This window comes from Squalius cephalus, assembly GCF_949319135.1.
Source record: "Squalius cephalus genome assembly, chromosome: 23".
Classification (NCBI taxonomy): Eukaryota; Metazoa; Chordata; class Actinopteri; order Cypriniformes; family Leuciscidae; genus Squalius; species Squalius cephalus.
This window is the reverse complement of record NC_137144.1, coordinates 17,285,634-17,312,245: the sequence shown is the minus strand read 5'-3', so window position 1 is coordinate 17,312,245 and position 26,612 is coordinate 17,285,634. Positions and strand designations below refer to the sequence as shown.

At 38.5% G+C, this 26,612-nt stretch overlaps 2 protein-coding genes across 2 annotated transcripts in view; one reads left to right on the top strand and one right to left on the bottom strand.

Moving 5' to 3' along the window:
- The window catches only part of poc1b (POC1 centriolar protein B), a 33,192-nt gene extending 12,719 nt beyond the window's left edge, over window positions 1-20,473 (bottom strand). The window contains exons 1-10 of the mRNA XM_079859154.1: window positions 19,859-20,473; window positions 18,273-18,357; window positions 18,027-18,198; window positions 17,560-17,739; window positions 17,365-17,472; window positions 17,152-17,267; window positions 16,930-17,063; window positions 16,152-16,220; window positions 15,912-16,064; window positions 15,639-15,716 (exon numbers count right to left, since the gene is read on the bottom strand). Coding sequence (XP_079715280.1) covers window positions 15,639-15,716; window positions 15,912-16,064; window positions 16,152-16,220; window positions 16,930-17,063; window positions 17,152-17,267; window positions 17,365-17,472; window positions 17,560-17,739; window positions 18,027-18,198; window positions 18,273-18,357; window positions 19,859-19,873 — 1,110 coding nt within the window. The 5' untranslated portion in view covers window positions 19,874-20,473. The remainder of the gene's footprint in view (window positions 1-15,638; window positions 15,717-15,911; window positions 16,065-16,151; window positions 16,221-16,929; window positions 17,064-17,151; window positions 17,268-17,364; window positions 17,473-17,559; window positions 17,740-18,026; window positions 18,199-18,272; window positions 18,358-19,858) is intronic.
- A 50-nt stretch (window positions 20,474-20,523) lies between these two features.
- Window positions 20,524-26,315, top strand: cep41 (centrosomal protein 41). The gene is made up of 11 exons (XM_079859910.1): window positions 20,524-20,642; window positions 20,983-21,046; window positions 21,132-21,179; window positions 21,990-22,051; window positions 22,416-22,482; window positions 23,247-23,397; window positions 23,715-23,884; window positions 23,972-24,039; window positions 24,478-24,592; window positions 24,818-25,033; window positions 25,194-26,315. The coding sequence occupies exons 1-11, from the start codon at window positions 20,610-20,612 to the stop codon at window positions 25,322-25,324; spliced, it is 1,125 nt and encodes a 374-aa protein (XP_079716036.1). The 5' UTR covers window positions 20,524-20,609; the 3' UTR covers window positions 25,325-26,315.
- Window positions 26,316-26,612: the final 297 nt, after the last annotated feature.

Here is a 26,612-nt window from a genome sequence, read left to right as displayed (position 1 = left end):
TCGCTTTATAAACTTAAGATTGAGCCACTGGAGTCACTTGGACTATATTAACAATGTCTTTAATACATTTTCTGGGCCAGCAAGTTATAGTGTCCATAAGCCTGTGGAGGAGTGATCCAGCTCTCAGATTTCATCAAAAATATCTTAATTTGTGTTCCGAAGATGAACGAAAGTCTTACGGGGTTGGAACAACATGAGGGTGAGTAATTACTGACAGAATTTTCATTTTTGGGTGAACTAACCCTTTAATGTCTTCTGGGTGTTTCTTAGTTTCAGACTAGTCGGTTGCAAAACTTAATTTTAAACGAAAGTCAAATTAGTCGTATCGTGCACCCCTAGCTGTTGCCCTATTGCTAGGTACCTTTGAGTAATTTGCAATTTGTGATATTCAGAAGGGAAAACAATTTAATTCTCTGAGAAATTCATTAAAATTCATTATTATGTAGTCTTCATATTTACTATGGACTACAAATTTGTTCTTGCACTTTCTCGCCTGCTTGTTTTCTGTTCCCCGCTGAGTCGAATACTGGCAGACGGGCGGCGTCCCTCGCAAGAGTCTGTCAGGCGTCTTTTCGTATCATTAACCTATTTTAAATCCGCTTTCAAAGAATTATCCACTTTTAAAATATTTACCCCTCTCTGCGACACATGCCAAATGACGCACTCAGCAGGCATGGAAATAAATCATTTCCGTATTACAGTGCTTAATACATAAAACAAACAAGTAGAACAGGCGGAAATGTCCTAAGCATGAGCCAGTAATGAGTACCAAATGCTGCATTTAATCTGCAAATCAACAGATCAAAAACACATACAAGATTCCCTCATTTTTAATCCCTTTTCTCAAAAGCAGAGTGGAGTAGAAAGTGTCTTAGTATGTATTCCTCACTATTTCCAGCTTATAAGCTTGCAGCACTGCAGCAAAGTGTGCGGACAGAGTGAAAGTTCAGCAGTTTGATTGACAGCTACAGCAGCAGGTGGCACGGGGTCCAGCTGAGCCTGTGCCCTTCACCGAGCTCCGTCAGGAAGCCTCACTCTCAGCATGCCACCTCTCAACTCCACCGTTACTCCCTAAACCGGACGGACAGAACCTTCACGTCAAATCAGCCTGAGAGCTACATGGGCTGGCGACTCTGTTGCTCCTAAGAAACACTGTTCCACAAGGCTGATTCAAAAACTTTAATTAAACTGCCTTGAAAAAGCTCTAAAATCTTCTGACAACTAATATAGTACAGATATGTTATGCATCCCTACTTTTATAAGAGTATTGCTCTATTACTTTAGCAACATACTAACATCAGACTCTTTGTAAATCAAGGTAACCATCATAGTATCTCCAGAAGCTTCCCCACTAGATGCTCTCATTTTCCCCCGTGCCACTGGAGAAATGAGGCATTGATGAACAAGCAGAGGGGAGATGATATCAGTGGCAGGGAGTCTCAGAATAGTGTCACCATGTGAAAAAAGCCACAAGCTCGAGTGCAGCATGTCTCTAGGTCAACCCCATAAAGCAGAATATCAAGGTTCCCCTGCGCTTCCTCTCATATGAGCCGGTGCCAGAGGCGGCAGATTAGTGAGAAGAGCTTCCTGTTGCTCTAAATAGGTATGACATCTGCAATTCAAATTGAAAATGTAAAACTACAGGTGCACTCTTCCACTTGCTGCTTGGTGTTGGTGTGTGTGTGTGTATAAGGTTTTTAAAATGTATAATTGGAAAATCAAGGATATTCAATATGGACGTTGCTTTCTGTGAGCAATTCAGGTTCAATCGACAGGCCTTGGCATACAGCGAGATCTCATGCCATCTCACTTTATCCCAGACTTACAAAGAGGCTATCTGTCTGATTGTAAGCTGATGCAAGGTGTTGCTTAAGCAGCACGACCAACAAACTAAAGTGAAACAGTGAAACCTTTTCATTCTAGTGCAAGCCGATTAGGCCATTCACAGAGAAATCACGCCTGTATTGGCCCCTTTCTTTGTGAGTTCCCACAATTTGATTCCTTAAAAAACCTATTAGTCCAAAGTTAACCTACATCTTTAGAGAAGTCTGCTCAAACTTTTGGGCTCAAGAGGCCTGTGCCGTCCATTAATGTTACATTAAGAGCTAAAAAGTCACCTCTACGTTTTAAGTGAAGCTGAGAAACACAATTAAATGTATTCATAATAAAAAGACCAAACGACTGATCATGTCCTGACTTAAAGAACTAATGGCAGACTTCACTGTCTATCTGTTAACAACTGATATAAATTTATTTGGATTTGAAAATTTCTTTAGAATTAGGGTTGCAAAATATATCGGTACCACACTTTATCAGTTTACTTATATATATATGATTTTTTCATTTGAACGGGGAGTATATTACATTTATCTCTATAATATTATTATAATTTAAACATTATTAATTATTTATATATTATTCTTATTGCTGTTATTATTATTATTATTATTATTACTGCTGTCGTTATTAGCAGTAATAGAGTGATGATGATGATGAGCTGCTAAGAATGAACCGTGTCATCTGAAAATGAGATGGAATCCTATTTTTTCCAGTGCCAGAGAGGATGTTAAAAACATGACACTTAAGCTCAGACTACGACATGCTTTTCTCAGAGGCTAAGTAGACAGCCCATCATTTTCCAGACAGGAGCAGATAGTAGCAGTGAAACCGGAACAGAGTTTTGGGCATCTCTGGGGTATCACATACACCTACTACTTGAAAGGTGTGAAACTAGTGGCTAATTTTATCCCTAGCCAAAAAAACACTGACATCGCTATTCCAAATGCTACAGTGATGGATATCAGTTAGGTAGGGGGAAAAACAGGAAGAGAAAATGGTGAGGCATGTCCAGAACGCATTGGAACTTGAGCTTCGAGCCTGACACCTAACCCCACTGCTGCTTCGAGGGGGTCAATGCAGGTCAAGAGAATGATGGGAAAGAGGAGCGGCAGGAGAAGAGGTGGATGTTTTCCAGTGTTGGCTTGGAAAAAATGTAGACGCACTTAGGTAAGTAAACATGAGAGAGTCTACAACGCCATTCCTCCACAATTCTTCCATCACCTACTTAAAGGTTAGGCTGAGGGCAAGCAGATCCCCCCCTCTGATAAAGTGAGAGCAGCTGTTTACACTTGTGCTTTTGCATGGTAACACCGAAGGTTGTCAAGCAGTGGAGAACCATTACTGCAGTTCACCGGCAACGCAAGGCTTTTTATAGCAAGTCAATAAAATTATTCCAGTGTTAAAAGGGGATGCAGAAGACCAGAGTAGGCGTAAAACTACTTTTATCATTTTAATCTGATACTTACGACAATGACCAAAACAGAACAATACAGGCAATAGAGGATTTCCCCGACCCAAAGTGAATTCAACAATGCAGTAATTTCAAATTCAAAGTGGCTCTTCCTGATTCAACTAGGGCTCCTGCTGAGTAATGACTTCACTTACTTGTGGTCATCACTTGGCCTGATGACCCCTTTTTAACCCCAACAGTACTCAGAACACCTGTTTTTGTTCCACCATGGGGAGGGGGTGCATTAATACAAAATAGTGATACACATTACATTTAATCATTTAGCAGACGCCTTTCCAAAGCGACTTAAAAATGAGGAGAGCAATAGAAGCAATTTTTGTATGTTGAGCTCAGTAAAAAAAGTTGGCAGGGCAAGTAGAAATCTAAATTACTGGCCAGAAGGAAAAGAGGTTGATTTGCATGCTAAACACAACATGTTAAAACACACACAGGAAAGTCAGCATCTCTAAATCCATCCACCGCCACCACTGGATGACCATCCTGCCTATTCCTAGAACATTGGTAGAGTGGTAATTTGGAAGCATATAGTTTGTCTAGCCAGATTTAAGTAGTAATGATTACCTGTGTCTACACTTCATGCAATTTCCATGTATGACATAAACCCTCTAATATGTATATTGTATTGTATTTTCATACGAACGACTTTTCCAAGTTAAGCCTCAACACATCTGGATGAGCAAAATTAAGAAAATGAGGGCAGTGTCAACTCTCCAAAACACAGAGAGAACATTGCAGGACATATGACTTCTGTCGTGCCAGTCAATGCTAGGGACACACATTCTGTAATTTGATTCTGGCTAATCCGATTGATCCATGCAAAATCAGGGACATCAGCGAAGCGTTTGTTAAGCGTGTTTCCTAACTCATTGCCCTCACATGAGGTAGTCTGTAAATAGCACAAAGAGGAAGAGGCAGAGCGAGTGGGATGAAATCAGTCTTCATGGGAGATGTGGGGGAAGCAGAGGTGAAGCAAGCAACCAATTTTCCCCCCAGCAGCGACGCAGGTTTCTAAAAATACAATCATGCAATGTCCGACGAAGAAGAGATAATGAGATTTCAGAGGGCTGTACTGTCTGAATATGCTAACTCGAGGTCTGGAAGGTTGTCACGAGCCAGGGGGTAAATGAAGATAAAAAGATATTAGAAACTGGAATGTTTGGTAGTTATGTTAAATTACCCAATCATTTCACATTTTTTTAAACCATTAATAGTAAAATACTTGGTCTTTTTCTGATCTAGAAGCATTGTTTTCTTCAAATGAGCCCCAGCTATTCAATGTGTTCGTGTATATTTGTATGTTAGTGTTGTCAAAAATATTGATATTTTGATATGTATCGGTACTGAAATATCTGAAACGGTTCCAATACTCATTTTTTGCAGCATCTCGTCTCATTCGCTCCGGTTGAATAGTGCGTATAATTTTAGTCATTCTTGGTTTCATGCTCACACCAAAAGCGCGAACACAACTGATCTACAGTATATAAGTGGTGCACACGTAAAGCCGCCACTCAGACAGCTTGTGAGTACCAAATTGGCTTATTTTTCGTGGCTTATTGCACTTAAATGGCAAAAACATAATGCCTGTCTTGCCAAGTATTAAAGTAAATACAGTAATTTTTTGGAACGTAAATAGTTGAGAGAAAACGCATGTTGTGTAACAGTATATTGGATCTGTGCATGAGCTCTAAAAGTGACAGATTTTTGTTATTTTACATTTGATTAATTTAATTTCTGTAGTATTTCTTACCTGAATACTACTGTTAGACACACCTGAAAAACTTAAATCCATGTTTATTTCAAGTAAAGCCTCCCTGTTCTGTGTGTAAGCTATGCTAAGCTAACTGTGACAGCAACCAGAATGGGTATCTGCCTGTCCTGTGAACTACATGCGTACTCGCACACAAGTTCCAAATATCAACTTTGACTAGGACAAAAATTGCAAGAGAGTAGGGAGATGGAGACATTCTGACCCTGGGTCATTTCTCAGGTTGAGGAGGTTTCTCTCAGTTCTGTGCTAATGGTGATCTAGCTTCCGGGCCTGATGGAAAAGAGGCTCCACACTGGCTAAGAAACTCCTGCATGGTCATCATATGACCACATACATCAATAAAAAGAGTCTCATATTTACAAATACCTCTGTTGTCTGCTGGTGCAGTGGAATATTAGTAGTAGTAGTAGTAGTAGTAGTAGTAGTAGTACTATTCTGTCAAAATGAATTGACAATAAACCACAAAAAAAATATACAAAAGTAAACATTTTAAATTGCACAGTATGAAAAAAAGATATACATTTTTAGAAAAACTAAATATTCCATTTATGGCAAAGGTCAAAATGTAAATCTAAAAGTAAATATAGAGGAAATGAGCATGAACAATGAAATATGCAATACTGACCAATAACAAAATAAATAAAATATCATGGACCCCTACTTAAAAATGATTATGGTATGTCTTACTGATAAATTACTGAGATTCATGCTTTTATAGTCTAGTATGAACGACAAGGTTAGCATGAAAACATTGAATACACAATGTAGGAATTACTTGAAACAAACAAAAATGCACTAATCCCTTCCTGTACACCAGCCTTAACTTCACATTAACTTCACATCACATTTTAGAGCTTTTGTTTTTTTGTAAACTGGTGTAATTCCTTTAGAATTACAGCTATCAGGCTTAAAAACAGCAAAACCGTTAACTTTCAAACATCAGAAAGCAATGTAGGTAAATTCACAAATACACAGAAACAAGAGGGTCCCTGTGTGGGATTTAATTTAAGCTAAACCCCATTGCTACACAAATGCTAGATAATCTGCTTTTGAACTTGGTAATACCAAATCAACTGCAAAGTATCTGTGGGAAAATGAGACACACAATGAGCTTGTCACTAATTACGAATCAGCAAGACAACAGGATTTCATTGGTTTAAAAACCATCTTTAAAATTGGTTCACTTCACTGGATATTGGCGTACAACAACAACAAAAATAATTCTTTGTATAAAATTCCATTACAATTATTGCTTGCATTAAAATTGGCTTGCGAAAACAGTTTGTCGCACCAGTGCAATGCATTTAAAGCAGTGTTTGAAGGGTTAAAAGGTGATGTGTACACAGACATTAACGCACTCTGAGATAAGGACTTCACTGACCTCACACTCTTAACACCGCATTTTTGGAGAGCGTTTGAGATAGACGTGAATAATGCGGTTGGCGTAGTCACTGCTTTCGCAAGAGGAGGCCCTGGGAGGAATGTGAAGCTTTATGGTTAAGTGCACTTTAGCTGGGCCTTGCCTCCTTTCAAAGTTCCATGTCAAAGCCCCCTGGCTCAATTCAACCCAAAGAGTTCCCCTCATCTTCAAGGGAATAGGTGTGAGGGGTTAGAGGGGAAAGAGAATGAGTAATGCTAACGCATTTCCCACAGGCAAGGAAGAATGCTGTGACTTGTGCGGGGTTAAGCCCATAAGGCCCGGACGGGTCGGCAGAGAGGCGCCTGCCAGCCCTTGTGGGCCTGTGGCTGGAGGTGGATGTTGGGGATTAGAGGAGAGGAGGAAGGGGCGGCAGGGAGAGTGGGACGCAAGGGGTTGAGGTTCAAAGGGTCACGGACATTCCCCGCGCGTTTCATTGTGAGGCCGAGGCCAGCCGACGCCAAACAGGCAACAGTGGTGCTGTCGGCGTGCGTGTGGTATTTTGTGTAAAAAATAAAGGAAAACAGGGTCGGAAAGGACTGGTGTGAGAGAAAGAGGGAGGGTCATGGTATAAGACTACAGAAAAAATAAACAGGAAAGAGTGTGAAAAGAACAATAGGAAGAATGGAAATGTGTGCAAGAGTCATTCTCAAAAACACAAAAAAATGGCTTTCTGACTTGGAAAAAGCTGATGTTTGAACTCATATATATATTTTTATTAAAAGGTACATTAACAATTCAATGCATTGCCTCATCATCATCTTCTTCTTTTTTTAAACGTACAAAATTAAACAAAAATTTAAGTGGTATGTCAGATAAATGAGACCAGGTATTTTTCAAGCCCCTGGCAAATCAAAAATATAGTTACAAAAATGAAATAATATAGTCAAGGTATTTAATAAAAAGTTAGTTTATATAATTAATGTTTCTTGAATATTTTAAATATTTTTCATACTGAAAAGTAACAGAAGTGGGATGCTTGTTACCATATTTTGAAAATGACGCAAAAATGTACATTGACTTTTATAAAAAGAATATTACAACAGCTATTACACGCAATAAAAAACTAAAGAGCTTTGGGAGAAGATGGGAAACATTTGACACAGGAAGATTTAGATAGAGTGAATGAGATGGGAGAGAAGGGAGGGAGCGCTGGTGTAGGAATAGAAATGAATGACTTCCTAACAGGTGGGACGGGGGGGGGGGGGGGGGGGATGCAACTTACCCTCTAACCCTGATCAGTATTGAGTTTCAGCTGTACCTCCGGAGCCCATGACCCTCCTGTACTCTCGCTCAGAGGAAGTTGATTTGTTTTCTGACCCCTGTTCATTTCAAACACTCATGCCAAGGGAGTAAAATATATTTTATCAACCAAAAAAATCAACCACAACTCACCTCTTCACCAACTAAAAATAAAACTTCCACAAAAACAGTTTACCAAGAGTATGTGTAGGTTCATTTTTGTTTAGTTTTCATAGCTGGTTTTGAGCTTAAAACATTAGCTCATTTTTTTCCATGAGTGAAAAGCGATGTTTTGATAGCTCATCCTACACAGTTCACAGAGGCGCTTCCGCCTTCCATTCATGCTACGTTAAAAATAAACTCATACAGGTGAAGAGAAAAGCGACAATTAAATGGAGCATCAAAATAAATCACGAAACCGCGCATGCAGCGCCTCTCTATTAAAGTAAAGGGTCATGGAGGGATGACCTGTGTTTTTAATTGCTACGGTTTCACAGAGGCTCTGCTGCTCTGAAGAGGCCATACTGTACCTGTGGTGTTAAAAACATGTACACAAACAAACACTTTACTGCATAAAAGTGCTCATAATGCACAAACCTGTTTGGTGAGGAGTGTATATATAGCATCATATAGAGAATTGAGTGGGTATTCAAAAGTATTGAGCAGATAATCTATTCTGCCATTGCGATGGTCCAATGTTGGCTTGTTCCTTTAGTAATGATGTTCCTTTAATAATGATGAAATAGGATATATAACTGGTTTTGCAATTGCAAGAATTCATTACATTTTAAAATATGCTCAAATAGAAAAGTTACATTTTCATCAAATAAATGCAGCCTTGCCTGGTGGGCATAAAAGACTTCTTTTAACAACATTAAAAATCTTGTCGACCCCAAACAACTGAATGTCTTATTTTGTAAAGGATGGATGGTTCATCCAGTAAACGAATCAAAATAAATTGAATTAAACAATTGTTTTTTTCTGCTGTAGCATAATAACTGAAACAGAAGAGATTGTGTAGACTGACAGCACAGTGAGTGAATTGCAGGAGAGCAGCTCACCGTTTGCCTTTGAGGTGTCCCTGTTACCTGCAATACCACAGACCCACTATTTTTAGAATCAATGTTGACGAACTGTCAGCGTATTTTAAGCTATGCCCCTCTGGGCCACCATATACCCTTGAGAGAGCTCATGGAGAAAGAAATGTCAGGTGAGAGAGGAAAAACAGACCCTAAGCCATATTCTGATAAGGTCCTTTCAACTCTAAAGTCAACGTGATTGTGCTCCGTTTTGACAGGTACTTAAGATGAGGTCTGGACTATTTAGGAACCATCTGCTTTAATGGAGGAAGTGAGATCAGCCATTAAGTTAAAGTGCCAGTGTGACTCAATGGACGGAACAGCTCTATTCTAGGAGAGGGGTCAATAGCCTTTGGTGGAACTCGAAAGACAGCAGATAAAGCAGATGAATGGAACAAAAAAAAAAAAAAAGAGATGAAAGGGGTGGATGAAAAACAGTATTTAAAGGACAGAAAAGAAAGGAAGAGGTGCAGACAGACACAATGGGCGAGAAACAAGATTAAATATTAAGGCGGACACACCGAGTTCTGGGTGTGCCCTACACTGAATAAGTGATGAACCAACCCGGGTTCCTGTGTCTTTGATGTGTGAGCGCCTGTTTGTCTGCAGGAGTCCCGGTCTGGGGTCCCTAGGTCAGTGCAGGGGATTATGGGCCGGATGAGACATGCAAACTGACCTTTTCTATTATCTGCCTTAGTTTGCGCTTTCAGGAGAATCCAAGAAAGGTGTAATAACTCTAGTGCCAATGCCGCCTACTGTCATAACAAAAGGAAATTTGCGATAACAGTTGAAACATGACTGCGGTTGCATAACCATAACACATATTTCCACACTTCACCACCTACATTTCTTCAATGAAAGGTGCTATGTAAGTTTCACCATAAAGGTTGAGTAAACAACCCTAAAAAGCACAAACAATAAACTGAATATCTCTTCCAATGCAATCTGATTCAAAATCGATGAGTACTTCCTGCTGACAGCTCTTGTTTTTTTGGTTGAGGATGACAAGTCACTCTCTCTCCCTGTAAGGCTATCTTTCTCAAAGCTCTCCTGGTGGAAAGTGAACCTTCCCCTGGGCCATTCTATCTTTAGCGATTTACTTCCGTCATGTCACGTCTTGTCACCGGAGCCGGTGGCAGGCCTTCAAGCTGGTATCCACACCTCGCGGCCACCCAATCTCCTGCTCTTTACAAAACAGGAAGAGGCTCTTTGCCTGTTTCCTGTCTGTCACCCCTACAAGCAACCTTCAGAAACGTAATACCAGGTGGCGCGCACACATCTACAGACCCTCAAACAAACAAGCATGCACACACTCGGTTGAATGATGAAGTAGATGAAACTTTTTTTATCATAATATAGTTGTTCAAATGATACAGAGTTTAATTTGATTAGTTTACGTGTTATTCTTGAATACTAATTTGAAGGCACGTAATACAATTAATCATTTTTGCATATATGTTTTTACATTATACTTCTATTTAAAAAGAAAAACACCTGCCTGTAATTACATGTAATTAATTTCTCTAATTGCATCTATTATTACACTATTAACTCACCATTAAACCTAACCGTACCATGAAATCGGTCTCTAACCTTACTCGTATCCCACCTCAATAGCAGAAAAAGAGTTTTGCAATGCAACAAACACAATCAATTTAAAATTTAAAATTATTTGTTTTAACATTTTAGACATCTAATATAAAGTTACAACTGATAACCTATTTATATTGTACAAAAATGAGATAATCATCCCTGTGGAGCCACAATGATTATTAAATTTTACCATACATAGAGCACAAATAACCTTACTTTTGTTTAGAATCCCATTTGGATTTGATTTAGCCACAGAATGACATTTTTAAAAAGTGAATGTTACACTTACTGAACTGCTTGAACTGTGCTGAATAGCAGCACACTGTTGAATTAAATATTGATGTTGCAGTACAATGTCTACAAAAATGTAAGTGTTCATATAATTAATTTGTCATTGTTTTTAAATAATTCAAAAAGTATAATATTATTAATAATTTAATGAATGCATTTAATTAATTGATCTATGTATTATTAATTATTAGATGATATTGTACCATAGTATTTTTTGGTAAAACAATATTTTTTTACCATATATATCAAGCATCGCCAACTACCTCACCATGCGATACATCTTCAATATGCAGTGATGCATCACAATATTGTAATTGGACCGTGACTAATTCGATATCTCTTGCACTGTAGGATGTGATATGAATGCTCAAATAAACAGACATATCGATACAAGTAAAAAAAGGTATTATTATAGGAAAATATTATTTAATATGATTTATTTTACCGCTTTTACTGATGTATAAGAGGTGGGAGCTGGATGGGAATGTGACGTAACTGACTACTGCTAACCACCAGACCCACGAGTGCTTTGACAAGCTAATACTTGGGTCGTGGTCCTTTCCCTGCTGTTCAGAAGCCTCTGGTCTTGCTTATGTTGTCTATGCATAATGCATCAGGGAGTCAACAAGGACCGAGATGCAGAGGAGTTCCACCAATTGAGGACCGCATCACTGCACACACACACACACACACACACACACACACTCAAGCTGAAAGGACTCCAGAGAGAGTCAGTCAAGAGGAAGTGATGGCAGGAAGTGTCACACAAAAAGGCGCCACGGGTCATACTTCTCTCTGCCGTCCACTTCCTCATGTCTCTGCTCCCACGCACGCAAGGCAGGGAAGCAGAATGAGGAAACTCTGTCCTGAAGGACTACAGGATGCTCAGGGCCAGATAATGACAGGGTTTCCCTGAAATTGGGCCCTGACAGGTCGGATTCGGGAGGGCATCCTGGACTGAACAGAACATTTTTGGTAAAAAAAAAAGAATGGTAAAAGTGATTGTGCGCTATGGCTATTTTTTACTACTCAACTTGTCATCCAGAAGATTAGTTGACTAGTTAGTGGGTTAAACCATGTGCCATGCAGCTTCAGCAGCCTTTTTTTGTTTCTGGCAAAGAGGTAGTTCACCCAGTGTAGTCTGATTCACAAACAAATTACTCCCATGAGTCAGTTCTTTTAATAACTAGTTCAAAAAGACAAGGTGCCAGTTTGAAAGAGTCTGAAACACTGCCCTCTATAATACACAGCATTAGCAGAGAGAAAATGCAGGGTTTTTCCTGGGTCAAAAAATGGTTTTCGGTGGTGGCGGACGAACACAGTCATCAACACACACAGTACAAAGTACCTTACCCAGGCCAATATACTCATAATAACTCCAAAATAAATGCAAAACAACAGTTTGTAATATTAACTTATCCTATTATTCATGAAATAAAAAAATAACCACTCAGGTAATTTATAATATAGTCACTGAGTGACTCAAAGTGAACTACAAAGTAACACATTACATCGAAAAAGTGTCAGGTCTATTATTTTGCATTTGTACTCCAAGATTTAATGCACAGATCATTTGACATACAGTATCCGATTGTTTTGTTCCGTTATTGGTATTGTCACATTAAAATGATAAAAAACAAGACACCGATTCATTTTGGAGGCCGCCAAAATATTTTCAAAGCAGGAAAAACCATGAAATATCTGAAAAACAACCGAAATACACCCAAATGAAACAGAATCAATTCAAACTGAATTAAAATCAAAACTGAATCTAAAGCTTGTAAATCAGAATCGAATTAGAATGGGAACATTTCTTCCATATCTTTTCATTACAACTGAAAAACACCCAAATGAAACAGACTCAAAATGAACCGAAACCAGAACTGAATCTTAAGCTTGTGAATCAGAATCAAATCTGGATGGGACTCGCAAAAACATGGACAATTTCTTTCATAACTTTTCATTACAACTGATAAAGCACTCAAATGAAACAGAAACGAAATGAATTGAAGAACTGAATTTAAAGCTTGTGAATCAGAATCGAACCAGGACGGGCCTTACAAAAACCTGAATGTGGTAGGCCTACGTAGACAAATAGCAACAATGGGATGCAGTACAGTAACATCAACTGGCATGATATAGAACAAGTGCAATTAAAGTCACATGATCAACAACATGTCAACACATATTCAGTGAGTCTACTGGCATAACGAATCGACTAGTCAACTTGTGTGCAGACGTCCAAGTCGGACACTAGTTTTCTCTATGCAGTACAGTGTGTACAGACAAAAGGAACAAATGGAAGAAAGGGAGAGAGAGTGAGAGAGAGCGCTAAAGTCACATTGTGGAGGAGTCTATTATTAGTCTATGGCTCCAGCAGCAAAGTGAGGTCACATCAGAGCCCAGCTTTAGACACGTGTGTGTGCTCGGTGTGTTTTTGCTTTCACGCTTGAGCTACTCTACACAGCCAGAATCAGAGCACTCAAAAAAAGAGAAAGAGAGAGAGAGAATGAGAGGGGGAGAAAAAGAGACTTCCTGTAAACACGTGAGCGAGGCACCCACAGTCTGTTGTGTGCCGTCTCGCAGCATTTCCTCAATCCGCTTGTAAAGCAGAAAGCACAGCATTTTGCACGGAAGCACGAGAACATTCCCATAATTCGGATCAGAACAAGGCACGCAGTAAATAAGAAAGATTTGGAAAGCTGCCGGCCACACAAACAACACTGGGCTGAATATAATAAACAGTTATTATTCATAGCCATCATGTGCCTCATATTAACTATAATTATACAGCAGGGTCCAAAAAAGTGCTTCTATTTTTTATTTTATTTTAATTGAATATATATACAGTGAGGAAAATAAGTATTTGAACACCCTGCTATTTTGCAAGTTCTCCCACTTGGAAATCATGGAGGGGTCTGAAATTGTCATCGTAGGTGCATGTCCACTGTGAGAGACATAATAAAAAAATAAAAAAATACAGAAATCACAATGTATGATTTTTTAACTATTTATTTGTATGATACAGCTGCAAATAAGTATTTGAACACCTGTCTATCAGCTAGAATTCTGACCCTCAAAGACCTGTTAGTCTACCTTTAAAATGTCCACCTCCACTCCATTTATTATCCTAAATTAGATGCACCTGTTTGAGGTTGTTAGCTGCATAAAGACACCTGTCCACCCCATACAATCAGTAAGAATCCAACTACTAACATGGCCAAGACCAAAGAGCTGTCCAAAGACACTAGAGACAAAATTGTACACCTCCACAAGGCTGGAAAGGGCTACGGGGAAATTGCCAAGCAGCTTGGTGAAAAAAGGTCCACTGTTGGAGCAATCATTAGAAAATGGAAGAAGCTAAACATGACTGTCAATCTCCCTCGGACTGGGGCTCCATGCAAGATCTCACCTCGTGGGGTCTCAATGATCCTAAGAAAGGTGAAAAATCAGCCCAGAACTACACGGGAGGAGCTGGTCAATGACCTGAAAAGAGCTGGGACCACCGTTTCCAAGGTTACTGTTGGTAATACACTAAGACGTCATGGTTTGAAATCATGCATGGCACGGAAGGTTCCCCTGCTTAAACCAGCACATGTCAAGGCCCGTCTTAAGTTTGCCAATGACCATTTGGATGATCCAGAGGAGTCATGGGAGAAAGTCATGTGGTCAGATGAGACCAAAATAGAACTTTTTGGTCATAATTCCACTAAACGTGTTTGGAGGAAGAAGAATGATGAGTACCATCCCAAGAACACCATCCCTACTGTGAAGCATGGGGGTGGTAGCATCATGCTTTGGGGGTGTTTTTCTGCACATGGGACAGGGCGACTGCATTGTATTAAGGAGAGGATGACCTTTGAGAGGATGAGGATGAAATTTTGGGGAACAACCTCCTTCCCTCAGTTAGAGCATTGAAGATGGGTCGAGGCTGGGTCTTCCAACATGACAATGACCCGAAGCACACAGCCAGGATAACCAAGGAGTGGCTCTGTAAGAAGCATATCAAGGTTCTGGCGTGGCCTAGCCAGTCTCCAGACCTAAACCCAATAGAGAATCTTTGGAGGGAGCTCAAACTCTGTGTTTCTCAGCGACAGCCCAGAGACCTGACTGATCTAGAGAAGATCTGTGTGGAGGAGTGGGCCAAAATCCCTCCTGCAGTGTGTGCAAACCTGGTGAAAAACTACAGGAAACGTTTGACCTCTGTAATTGCAAACAAAGGCTACTGTACCAAATATTAACATTGATTTTCTCAGGTGTTCAAATACTTATTTGCAGCTGTATCATACAAATAAATAGTTAAAAAATCATACATTGTGATTTCTGGATTTTTTTTTTTTAGATTATGTCTCTCACAGTGGGCATGCACCTATGATGACAATTTCAGACCCCTCCATGATTTCTAAGTGGGAGAACTTGCAAAATAGCAGGGTGTTCAAATACTTATTTTCCTCACTGTATACATTAGATTATTAGATATATATTAGATATATTAAAGTATTAGATAAGCAATGAGTGAAAACTTATTGACAAATGTATTTAATATTTTATGACAAATTATAGTATCAGAATAGCAATCCGAGTTCAAATTTAATGTGAAAAATTAGCAGGAATTTACTAGTTTCTTTTGTTTTGTTCTCCTGGTTTCATGACACACTGCCAGATTTTCAATGTGGTCTCAGATTTTTACACCCCACTGTCATATTTACAAGAGAACAGAAGTGTATGGAGTAGACAAAACCATAATAATGTGGAAAAAACTGATAAATATTGATGAGGAGTGATCATTTAAAAAGAAAACATGAGGGACAGCAAAAGTGTGGCAGTGACGGTACACTTTTCGATGAGGGCTTCACATTAGCTAGCCTATATTTCCCCCTAGTGGTTGGAAACAGTTCTGACTTCATGAATTAGTTCCAATAAGAGCTCAGATCTTACCGCTGTGGAGAAAAGAACACGTCCCACTTCAACCACCTGAGGGTCACCAGACTGAGTATCAGCAACAATGGGGTTAATCTAAGAAAAACGAAAGAATGAGAGATAAGAACTAACCTGAATGCAGTGTGTGCTGGTGTCACAGAGCTAATATATTGACTGCAATGTACTGGATTGATCTACAGTGTTGACGCTGTACTGATCCTCGAGAGGAAACTCAGTACTGTTTGTGAAACACAAGGGTATTGTAGTAGCACTGCAGTTGTGGGCACTGACCTCTACTGTGCCATTTTGAGCAGTGTGTCGGTGAGAGGATCGAGGGTAAATGTCCATCAGGTGTGGAGGGGGATCTGGAGTGACTCGTTTGCTATGCCTGCTCAACAGCTCTCTGTAGTTCAGTGAATCAAAGTTGGTCTTCCACATTAGAACCTGAAACCCAGACGATCACGAGCATAAGTGACATGATCAGCTTCACGGTAATCGGATAGTAAAACATTAACATTACATCACAATTACCTGAGAGTCAGCACCTCCTGAAGCAAACATATCTCCATCTCGAGAAAACGTCACAGCCAACACTGGACCCTGAGAGCAGAGGGGGAAAAATGACACTTTATGGCTTTTCTTCTAAGGGTGGGCTGTTTAATGCAGGTCTACATCACAAAATACACAACAATTTGAGGAATAATTATTTTTTTCTATTTAACAAACAAATATTGTATTTAACAAATTATTATGCAGCTCTTGCCATACAATGACAGTTGATCATGACTATCAAGCTCAATTCATGTAATAAAAATAATAATTTACCATACTGTAAGTGTAAAATTGTCTTCGGCTTCACCATAGACAGTATGGACAGTAACACAAAAAAGCAAAACATAATAGACCAAATATTACCAGTCAAATAAGAAAGATAGCATTTTCAACAAAAAAAACGAAGAAAAAAAAAACAATATTTTGGAAATTAACTTTAAAAAGTGAATATTTATTATTTATTTTATTATTATTTTGATACCAAAATTATTATGCTAAAATATTTAATTGCAAAAAAGCTTCCCCCAAAACCCCCCATGAGATTTTTGGTGATTTCTTGATTTCCTGTTGTATGGCAAGAACTGTATATTTTTTTCCGAAAAATCTGTTTTATGTCCCATTAAAAAAGAAAAAAAAAAGAATATGGGTTTGAAATGACATGAGGGTGAGTAAAAGATGAGAGAATCTTTTTTTTTTGGATGAATTCCCAATTGTTCCAGCTAGAATTCAAATTCTACGCTATTAGAGAGGGTGACACCTTGTGGCCGTGAAGGGTGTAGATGAGCCTCCCCTCAAGCAGGTCCAAGATCTTCATTGTATTGTCACTCGAACCACTGATCAGATAGTTTCCGGATGGATGGAAGGAAAAGCTGTTGACCCCTGCGCTATGAACTGCAAGACCAAGTAAAATGCTTGAAAACAAGAATTAAAAACAAATACATTTTCATAATGTGAAACCATCTCCGTTTATATTAACTACCTCTGTAATGTTGTATTAACTTGTTTGTACGAATATCCCAGATTTTTAATGTGTTGTCCGCTCCTGATGATGCAATGCATGTGCCACTGGAATTGAAGTCCACAAATGTCGCTGACCTAAACAGACAGTTTAAAATATCAGGAAACTTTAGTCCAATAAACATACAGTATCCTCAAAAAGATTCAGAAAGGACCAACAACGCTCAATTCTCACCCGCCGTAGTCTGTGAAAACGTTTATGCACTGACGAGCGGATGTGTCCCAGAGGCGAACCGTCCTGTCATCGCCACAGGAAGCAACGAGACGACCATCTGGTGAAAACCTGACAGGGACAGACAGGACAAGTGACAGTGAGAGAAATCCCACTTTATGTGACAAAACCGGAAAGGTTAGACACATAGTCTCATACCTCGCACAGCGTACCCAGTTGGTGTGCCGGTTTAGAGAGTAAAGGAATTTCTTCCGTTCGACACCCCACACTTTCACAGACTTGTCATCTGAGGCCGTGACCAGCCTTTGGCCATCGCTGGAGAAATGAACGCTTCGAACGCTCGCTGTGTGTGCTTTGAACACAGTTGACTCACCCTTTCTGTAACACACATAGACAATAATGCATTAAGATACAAATAATACATTAAAGGGTTAGTTGTGTAGTTGTGCTAGGTGTACATGACTTTCTTCTTACAGCCGAACACAAGAAGAACTCCCATTATAAAGCTTGGAAGAGCCAGGATATTTTTTTAATATAACTCCGATTGTGTTTGGCTGAAAGAAGAAAGTCATATACACCTAGGATGGCTTGAGGGCGAGTAAATTATGGGATAATTTTTGGGTGAACTAACCCATTAAAACTCTTAAGGGATCATCTGTACTCACATGCTGGGCGTCCAAAGTCGAACTGTCTGATCTCTGGATGAAGATGCCACCAAAGATCCGCTTGGAGAAAAATGAACACCTGTAATGATGTCCGTGTGACCCACAAACCTAAACGCCCTTGCTTTTGGAGCGAGGTTCCAGATCATAAGGTTCTTGTCACAGGATCCAGAAGCTGCAAGAGAAGTTGCAAGTGGTTATGTTGGGATGTTCTCTGACTGAAAATAGAAGATAAATAATATGACATACCCAGCTGTTTATTATTTGGGCTGAAATCAGCGCAGGAGACAACATCTTTGTGACCTTTAAAATGTCTCTCAAGGGTGGGATCCTCCTGAAAAGGATATCATAGAAGAATAAGGTGTAAAATGGTTATTTTCCAAAGTTTTTTCAATAAAACAATGTGAGTGAATGTTCAATTTACATACATATTTCTTAAGTCAAATATTATATATATATATATATAAAGAGTTCAGATGCAAAAGCCTCTAAGTGCCATCTGAAATTTTCTTCTAGAATGATCATTTTTTATCAGGCTCGTATATTTAAGTTCAATAATTTCATTTAAATGGCAATGCAGATTACCTATTAATTGTCATTTAAGTGAAATTACTGAACTTAAATATACAAGCTTTATAAAAATGATCATTCTAGAAGAAAATTTCAGATGGCACTTAGAGGCTTTTGCATCTGAACTCTTCATACATATATATATATATATATATATATATATATATATATATATATATATATATAGATACACACATATATAATACATACATACACATACAGGTGAAACTCGAAAAATTAGACTATCGTGCAAAAGTTCATTTATTTCAGTAATTCAACTTAAAAGGTGAAAATAATATATTATATAGACTCATGGTCCACCGTGCTTTATTAAGTCCAGAGTCAACGCAGCCGTCTACCAGGACATTTTAGAGCACTTCATGCTTCCTTCAGCAGACAAGCTTTATGGAGATGCTGACTTCATTTTCCAGCAGGACTTGGTATCTGCTCACACTGCCAAAGAACCAAAACCTGGTTCAATGACCATGGGATTACTGTGCTTGATTGGCCAGCAAACTCGCCTGACCTTAACCCCATAGAGAATCTATGGGGCATTGCCAAGAGAAAGATGAGAGACATGAGACAGAACAATGCAGAAGAGCTGAAGGCCGCTATTGAAGCATCCTGGTCTTCCATAACACCTCAGTAGTGCCACAGGCTGATAGCATCCATGCCACGCCACATTGAGGCAGTAATTCATGCAAAAGGGCCCCAAACCAAGTACTGAGTACATGCATGATTATACTTTTCAGAGGGCTGACATTTCTGTATGTAAAATCCTTTTTTTTTTAAAAAATGATTTCATGTAATATTCTAATTTTCTGAGATTTTGAATTTGGGGTTTTCATAAGCTGTAAGCCATAATCATCAAAATTATAACAAATAAAGGCTTGAAATATCTGCATGTAATGAGTCTATATAATATAATATATTAGTTTCACCTTTTAAGTTGAATTACTGAAATAAATTAACTTTGTTTTGCACGATATTCTAATTTTTCGAGTTTCACCTGTACATGGTGACAACACCATGGTTGTACCACGGTAACGTTACCATGTCTAAAACTGCTAGTTCCATAGTGCTTTTTGTTAGCTAATTATATTGTTTTGTACGGTCAATTTTGTCAAATATAACCAATATTAGTATATCCATATTCAAACATAAACACGAAACTTTCCAGCACAGTTGCACAGAGCTAATTAAACCAGAAACGATATAAAATGTCTACATTCGCACTTTAAAATGTTCCTGCTAAGTAGTCTTACCATTACAGACGCCATAGTTCTGGAAAACGTAGAGAAAGTTTTTGAATTTCGTGCAGTTTGTTCTTTGTTTTACAAGTAAACAAGTGAAACTCCTTCATGTTGAGCCACTTCCCATGTATCAAACAAGCCGCGTTTTCCCCAGACCAAACAAATCACGCTCCGAATCATCGAGTCAGGGGGACTAAGATGAGCAATGTGGACTTAAAAATTCCTTTCGATTCAAATTATTTACATGTATGAATCGTTATTAAGACTGACAAAAAACTATTTTACACAGATAAACCTCTGCATTAATGCAGTCAACTGAAACCGCTAATGTAACCCATCCTCCTAATGCAACAGAAGGCTTGCTGGGATTAAAACTAAAATTTGCAAGCTTGTCTTACTAAGATTATACTCTCTGTAGAGGTAATTAGTTGCATATCCAAGCCAAACATTGTAAACAATTGTCTTCAGAAAAAAATTAATTCAGGAATTACTGATAAAATACATAGATCAGAAAAAGCATTTAATAAATTCTGCCGACGGGAATCTCTGTCACTGCACGAAAAAGCATTGGAAATAACGCCGTTGCATAGCAACAACCCCAAACGGTAAAGCAGTAGAACTAGCATTGAGGTTAAAAGAACTCCGTCACTGATTGGATAACCAATTCATCGGGCCAATCAGTGAAGACTTTGCTCAAAGAGGCAACGCTTTGAGTTTTGATTTTGGAAGCTAACGTTAGCCGCCGAAGCTCAGCTACGGTAAAATGTCGGTCAAGCTAGGGATTGGCGATTCAAAGGTCAGTGTTTTTATGTTTCTGCAAAGCGTCATTTGCAAAACGTAACGTTATATGTTGAAAGCTAGCTCAGGGAATGTTTTACATGGGAAGCTGGGGTTTAAAAGGGAATCTGACACCGGCGCAGCTGCTCCTCCGTTGCCATAACGTTACCTGTCTGACCATCAACACCAGTTCATGCTTTCATGTTGTATTATTTTCTACCAGTGCTAAACTCAATGTTTGTTTCATACACATCATTTTCTCAGAATTTGATGAGCCACTGCCAGTGTTTAACCAACGTTAAACCATTACAATGATCCCAAAAACAATTATTTCAGAATACTTACTTACTTTCCCCCAGTATTTAAAGAAGAGGATTCCACAGAACCCCAAATATCAGCATGTAAAAACACGACTTGATACAGGTATCCACTTTTTGGTGACAAACATTTTGAATATTCATTGCATATATGACAAAATATGTAATGACTACCCCTGTTTATTTTCTAGGCTTCAGCCTGACGAAATATATGGAGAGACTAGAGGAGGCCAGGAAAAGTAAGTTCAGAATATTATAAATCCATATTATTGATGAAACATTTTTTAATATCTCAAAAAGTCATGGTGCATTTAAATCAGAAGGGTTATTCTAACTAATAGTTTTTTTTACAACACCTAACAAATCGCAGACATTCAAGCACATCACAGTGGTTAAATAAAACTAGTGTGTATTTACATTATAAATATACAAAACAGTGCAGAATGGCACAGTAATGCATCTTTTGTGAACAGCTCCTTAATGACTTGTTTCAGCTGTTTTGTCTCCAAATGCACTTGTCCTACTTATATTTACTCACCTGATGAGGAGAGAAAGACTGCTTTGTCCATATTGGTCATCTTGTTACAGGTTCCCTCTGATTTCTCAAGGATAAGAAAGTCTTGCTCCTCCTTTTGGATGCATGAGCAATGGATGGTTATTGTACTGTAGATTACAGTTATTCCTCTGTCAAGATTGTCTGTAGTGAAACCGAGATGCATAACCTCATCCAGTGGTGTCACTTGGCATCTTACAGTGGGTTTGCTGGTGAGGCTGGACTGTGGAGTTCTTGCCAAAGATAAATAGAGACGTTGGCAGAGCTCGTCTCAGTTTGCAGCAGCAATTGGCTTGTTAAAGTCAAGTTTAGTGAGTTTAATCTGTATCAAAATGGAGTTTGATATTTTGGGTGTGAATTTAAATGATGTGTCTTTAAATGAAGATGAAGTGAGAAATGGTAACACTCAGGATCCAGGTAAAATGCATCAGAATTGTTTTTGTGCAGCAGCTCTGCATCATTTGAAATGCATGTTTATTATATATATTTTTTCCAGACTACAGATATAGGAAGGATGAACTATTTAAAAGACTGAAAGTGACTACATTTGCTCAGCTGGTAAGTGAAAAAGAAATGACATAAAACACATGGAAATATTATTACAATTTTAAATTACTATTTTCTATTTTAATATAATTTAAAATGTAATTTATTCCTGTGATGCAAAGCTGAATTTTCAGCATCATTACTCCAATCTTTAGTGTCACATGATCCTTCAGAAACCATTCTAATATACTGATTTGATGCTCAAGAGACAATTCTTCGTATTATGATTATTAACAATGTTGAAAAAAATTGTGCTTTGATATAAATGATATAATATGACTTTGACGATATAAACGATATAAATGACTTTGCTGACTCTTATTAATTGTATGTATATTGTGTGTGTGCATAACCGTTTATTTATTTATTTTTTCAGGTAATCCAAGTTGCTTCGGTGTCAGATCAGAATGACAACATTAATGATGAAATGCCTGGATTAGATGGTAGTTTAATTTCTCTTTTATGTTACTCTTTATTCTCAGTAGTTTTTACTGACAATTATTACGAATTAACAACCTAGCAACCGCATAGCAACATATTAACTACAACTCAGGACACTTTAGTACGGAGCCCCTAAGGGGACATGGTGATGGAAAACATGAAATGGGAGGAAAAAAATTATATTGCAATGACTTTGCGTTTGCTTTCAAATCTTTTGCGCTCACCTGAGAAACATTGCGTTAGCTTGTTTCTTTTGCATAAGCCTGCAAACCTGCAGATGGAAACAATTTGAGTTGGGAGGAAAACTATTTTAATGCTTTTTTGAGCGAATGCTCAAGGCAATGCAAAATTTGTGCAAGCGAACGCAAAAGTTGTGCACATAAATGCTAAGTTCCTTGGGGAACGCAAAAATTTGTCCAAAGTAAACGCAAAGTTCCGCTGGGAATGCAAAAGTTGTGCACGCAAACGCTAAGTTCCTTGGGGAACTCAAAATTTGTGCACACAAATACAAGTTCCTCAGGGAACGCAAAAATGTGTGCGCAAATGCAAAGTTTCTTAGTGGAATGCAAAATATTTGCAAGCAAACGTAAAGTTTCTTGGGGAAACAAAATAACAAAAGTAGCGCGAGTGAATGTGAATTTTCTCAGGAGCTTTGCAAAGTAGTTTTTCCCTACTATCTCATGTTGTTTCCCTTAGGGTCTCCGTACATTAGCAACGCCCTGACAACTGTTTTCATTTTATTTATTTATTTTATATATGGTTTCAGATGATATTTCAATATTCTCAGCGTCAACGGGGCTCGACGGCTTCTCCGATCAGACTAATGGCTCCCCAGAGCCGACGATCCTCAACTCACAGTGTATCAACAATGAGGAATCCGGCAACAATGGGTTTTCTCCTAGATCTACACTCCAAAGGTAGTCAAATCACTTTTGTTTTTGTGACACACCTGTCCATGTCCTTAATTCAACCGGTCACATCAGAATATCATTTTATGCATCTAACTGATCCCCCCTCTAGCATTTCCTCTATTGTACACCCACAAGAGCTCTCATTGGCCAGGCTGCTTTCTCATGGCCCCAAGTGCCATTGAGTCTGTTTGGGGACAGTCGGTGCAATCGGACTCCGTCCTCAGAGACCCTGTGGGGGGGAACAATGAGATATAGCCTGTAACACTGAGCACCCCTGACTGTCCTCACTCGATGTAATCGAGAATCTCTGGGCTCATTCATAGTGTCATCAGTGGCGTGGGAGAAATGGATCTGGACAGGAACGGACAGAAGACCATCCGACTGTCTCCAGTGTCTACCTCCAACACCACAGAGTGCCCCTTACCTGACTGCCCGTATCTGTTGCTGGATGTGCGGGACAGAGAGGAGTATGACCAGTGCCATATTATCAGTGGTAGGAAACTTACCTGGAAAACAGAATTTTGCTCAAAGCATGAAATACATTAATATAATATTATTAACAAACTTTTTTTTCTCACAGCTTATAGTTACCCCATAGCGACCTTATCAAGGACAATGAACCCATACACAAAAGAAGTCCTTGATTACGTATCCTTTTATTCCTGATATGTGAAAATGTTTGTTCTGTATTCAAACATATCGCAAACCTATAATGTGCATCTAATGCACAGAAGCACAATAAATGAATATTTTTATTTATTTATTTATTGTACATGTATGAAATGCACTATCATATTTTTTTTTTACTTTTAATATTTGTATTATTCATTCATTCATCAATTTTGATGCACATTTATGAAATGCGCTATAATGTATAATACTTATAAGGGGGTCCTATGAATGAAGGAATAAATAATTTGATTTAATTCATGAACAATAAATAAATAATATAAAAAAATATCAATTGTGCATTCATTCATTCATAGGACCCCAGGATACCATTGGAAAAAGTCACACTGTTTTTGTGTGATCAATCATTTCTGTAATTTCAAATTCCTAGTTTTAAAATCTTTAACAGCTACACAGAAAAATGCATCGGGAAAGATCATAATTTTGTATGATGAAGATGAGAGGATAGCAAGTCAAGCGGCCACCACCATGTGCGAGAGAGGGTTTGAGAATCTCTTCATGTTGTCGGGGGGTAAGTCATCGTGACGACTTCTTCCAGGCAGACTGGAGACTGATAACAAACCTCAAAGACTTCCATGAACATTTTTCTACATTACTTCTCATAGAAGGGAAAATAAGATCTATTTGAAATTAATATTGTTATACATAGATCATTGGGGTCTCAATTATCTCCAAAAAATACACATTGGTTAATCCTGTCAGTATTTCAGTATTCATCTTTTCCTTTCTCAACAAGGTTTAAAAGTGGTTGCTCAGAAGTTCCCTGAAGGAATGACAACAGGCTCCATTCCCATCTCCTGTCTGCCATCACCCACGGGACCCGGAGGTCGTAAGCGACCGGTGCCACGGCAGACGTCACAGGCAGCAGAAAAAAAGTGGCGGTTCACCTCAGAGGACCTCAGCAGAATCCAGCATTACCTAGAGGAGGTGTTAATACCCAGCGAGCCCGGCAGTGAGTCATCCATTTCAAAAATTATGAAATTAAATAACCATTTTCACTGACCAAAATCAATCAATTACTCACTCTCATGTCATTTTTATTTTATTCTGTGAGCCACATTTACAAATACTAATATATTACTATTTCCCCCCGACACACACACACATTTTAGGTCGTCTCAGCAGTAGATTGTCCACTAGCAGCGCTGGCTCCAAAGCGTCTACAGTTCGGAGCGGTCGACATGGCTCATCCATAGCTGGATCAGAAAGCGTTCGTTCACAGAGCAGTCGGCCTTGGAAATAACCTTCCGTTTCACTCTCACCATTGTCGTCTTCACTTCAATGCAAATAAAACCTTTATATTTTACTTTTGCAGGATTCCTGTGAACATCTGTGATGGACATTCTAAACTACTGGCCACATGCACATGGTTTAATTCTCAGTACACTGGAAGAAATTAAACATTTTATTGGTCCTGGTAGTACACCTAAATGGCACTGTTTTATTATTTCAGTTTATACACATATCTTTGCACTTGCTGACTCCAAATCTAAACTACATGTTTAAAATCTGATTTGCGCAGTCATCAACTTGTTGGCATCAAGAACCATTTATACTGTAATGATGGTACAAGATGTCTATGGTTTGACATCTAGCTGTTTTAATGCATATGTAGGGTTCTTCTCTGTTACATAAGTAAGCAGGTCTTAGTGGAAGGACTCCACCTCTTGGTGGTCATTTTATTTGCTTTAGCTGTGCTATGACATGATCTGTTCATTGAGCATGCTGTATGTTTACTCGCTCAGTAGACGCAGTATGTATGGCGCATTACTTTAGAAGTATTTTAGATGTGCTTGTTGTTTTTTATGCCTTAAATCTATAGCTAATCGATTGATGCTTTCTGAACCAGTGTGGAAGATTTTCCTTCATCTGAATCTGCTCAACTGTGATTTGAATATTATGAAATGTAGATGTGATTGCTGGCATTAATGAAGTTGATGTTGCTGTGTGAAATTTTGCTTTGTCTGTTGCAGAGTGTGATGAAGGAACTTAAAGTGCATTTATTGGAGTCAATGTTGGTGGAATGTGTACGTGGAGTGGTAGAAAGAGCTTTGACTGGTTTGTTTGGCCTTTGTTGTCTGTGCTGATTGACTGAAATCAGTTATTCCTGTTCTTTCATAGACCTTGTTTTATTGACCAATTAATAATTTAATGTAATCGAAATAATGAAAACTACCTGGTTTGTTCTTTTGTAATGAAAGTATGAATAAAGATCAATTTTATATTGTAGACCTAAGTGGTACCTACATGACTTTCAAGGATATATATCATGTATGTTCAGAAATGGCTTAATCTAATGAGCTGAGCTGTTTACATTATGACAATTATCTTTTTTGTCATTGTTCAAAAATTGTTCTTTATTATGAGTATAACTCCCTGTAATACTTGATTCTAGTTGGTCAGTTGAAGCATTAATAAGGCAATCTAATGTTTCGTAATGTTTGCAGTCATCCCTGACAATGCTCTAAATCAGACTGCTCGTAACTAACCAGTGCAGCATTTAATTAAAAATGAAAAATGAGGAAACCCGT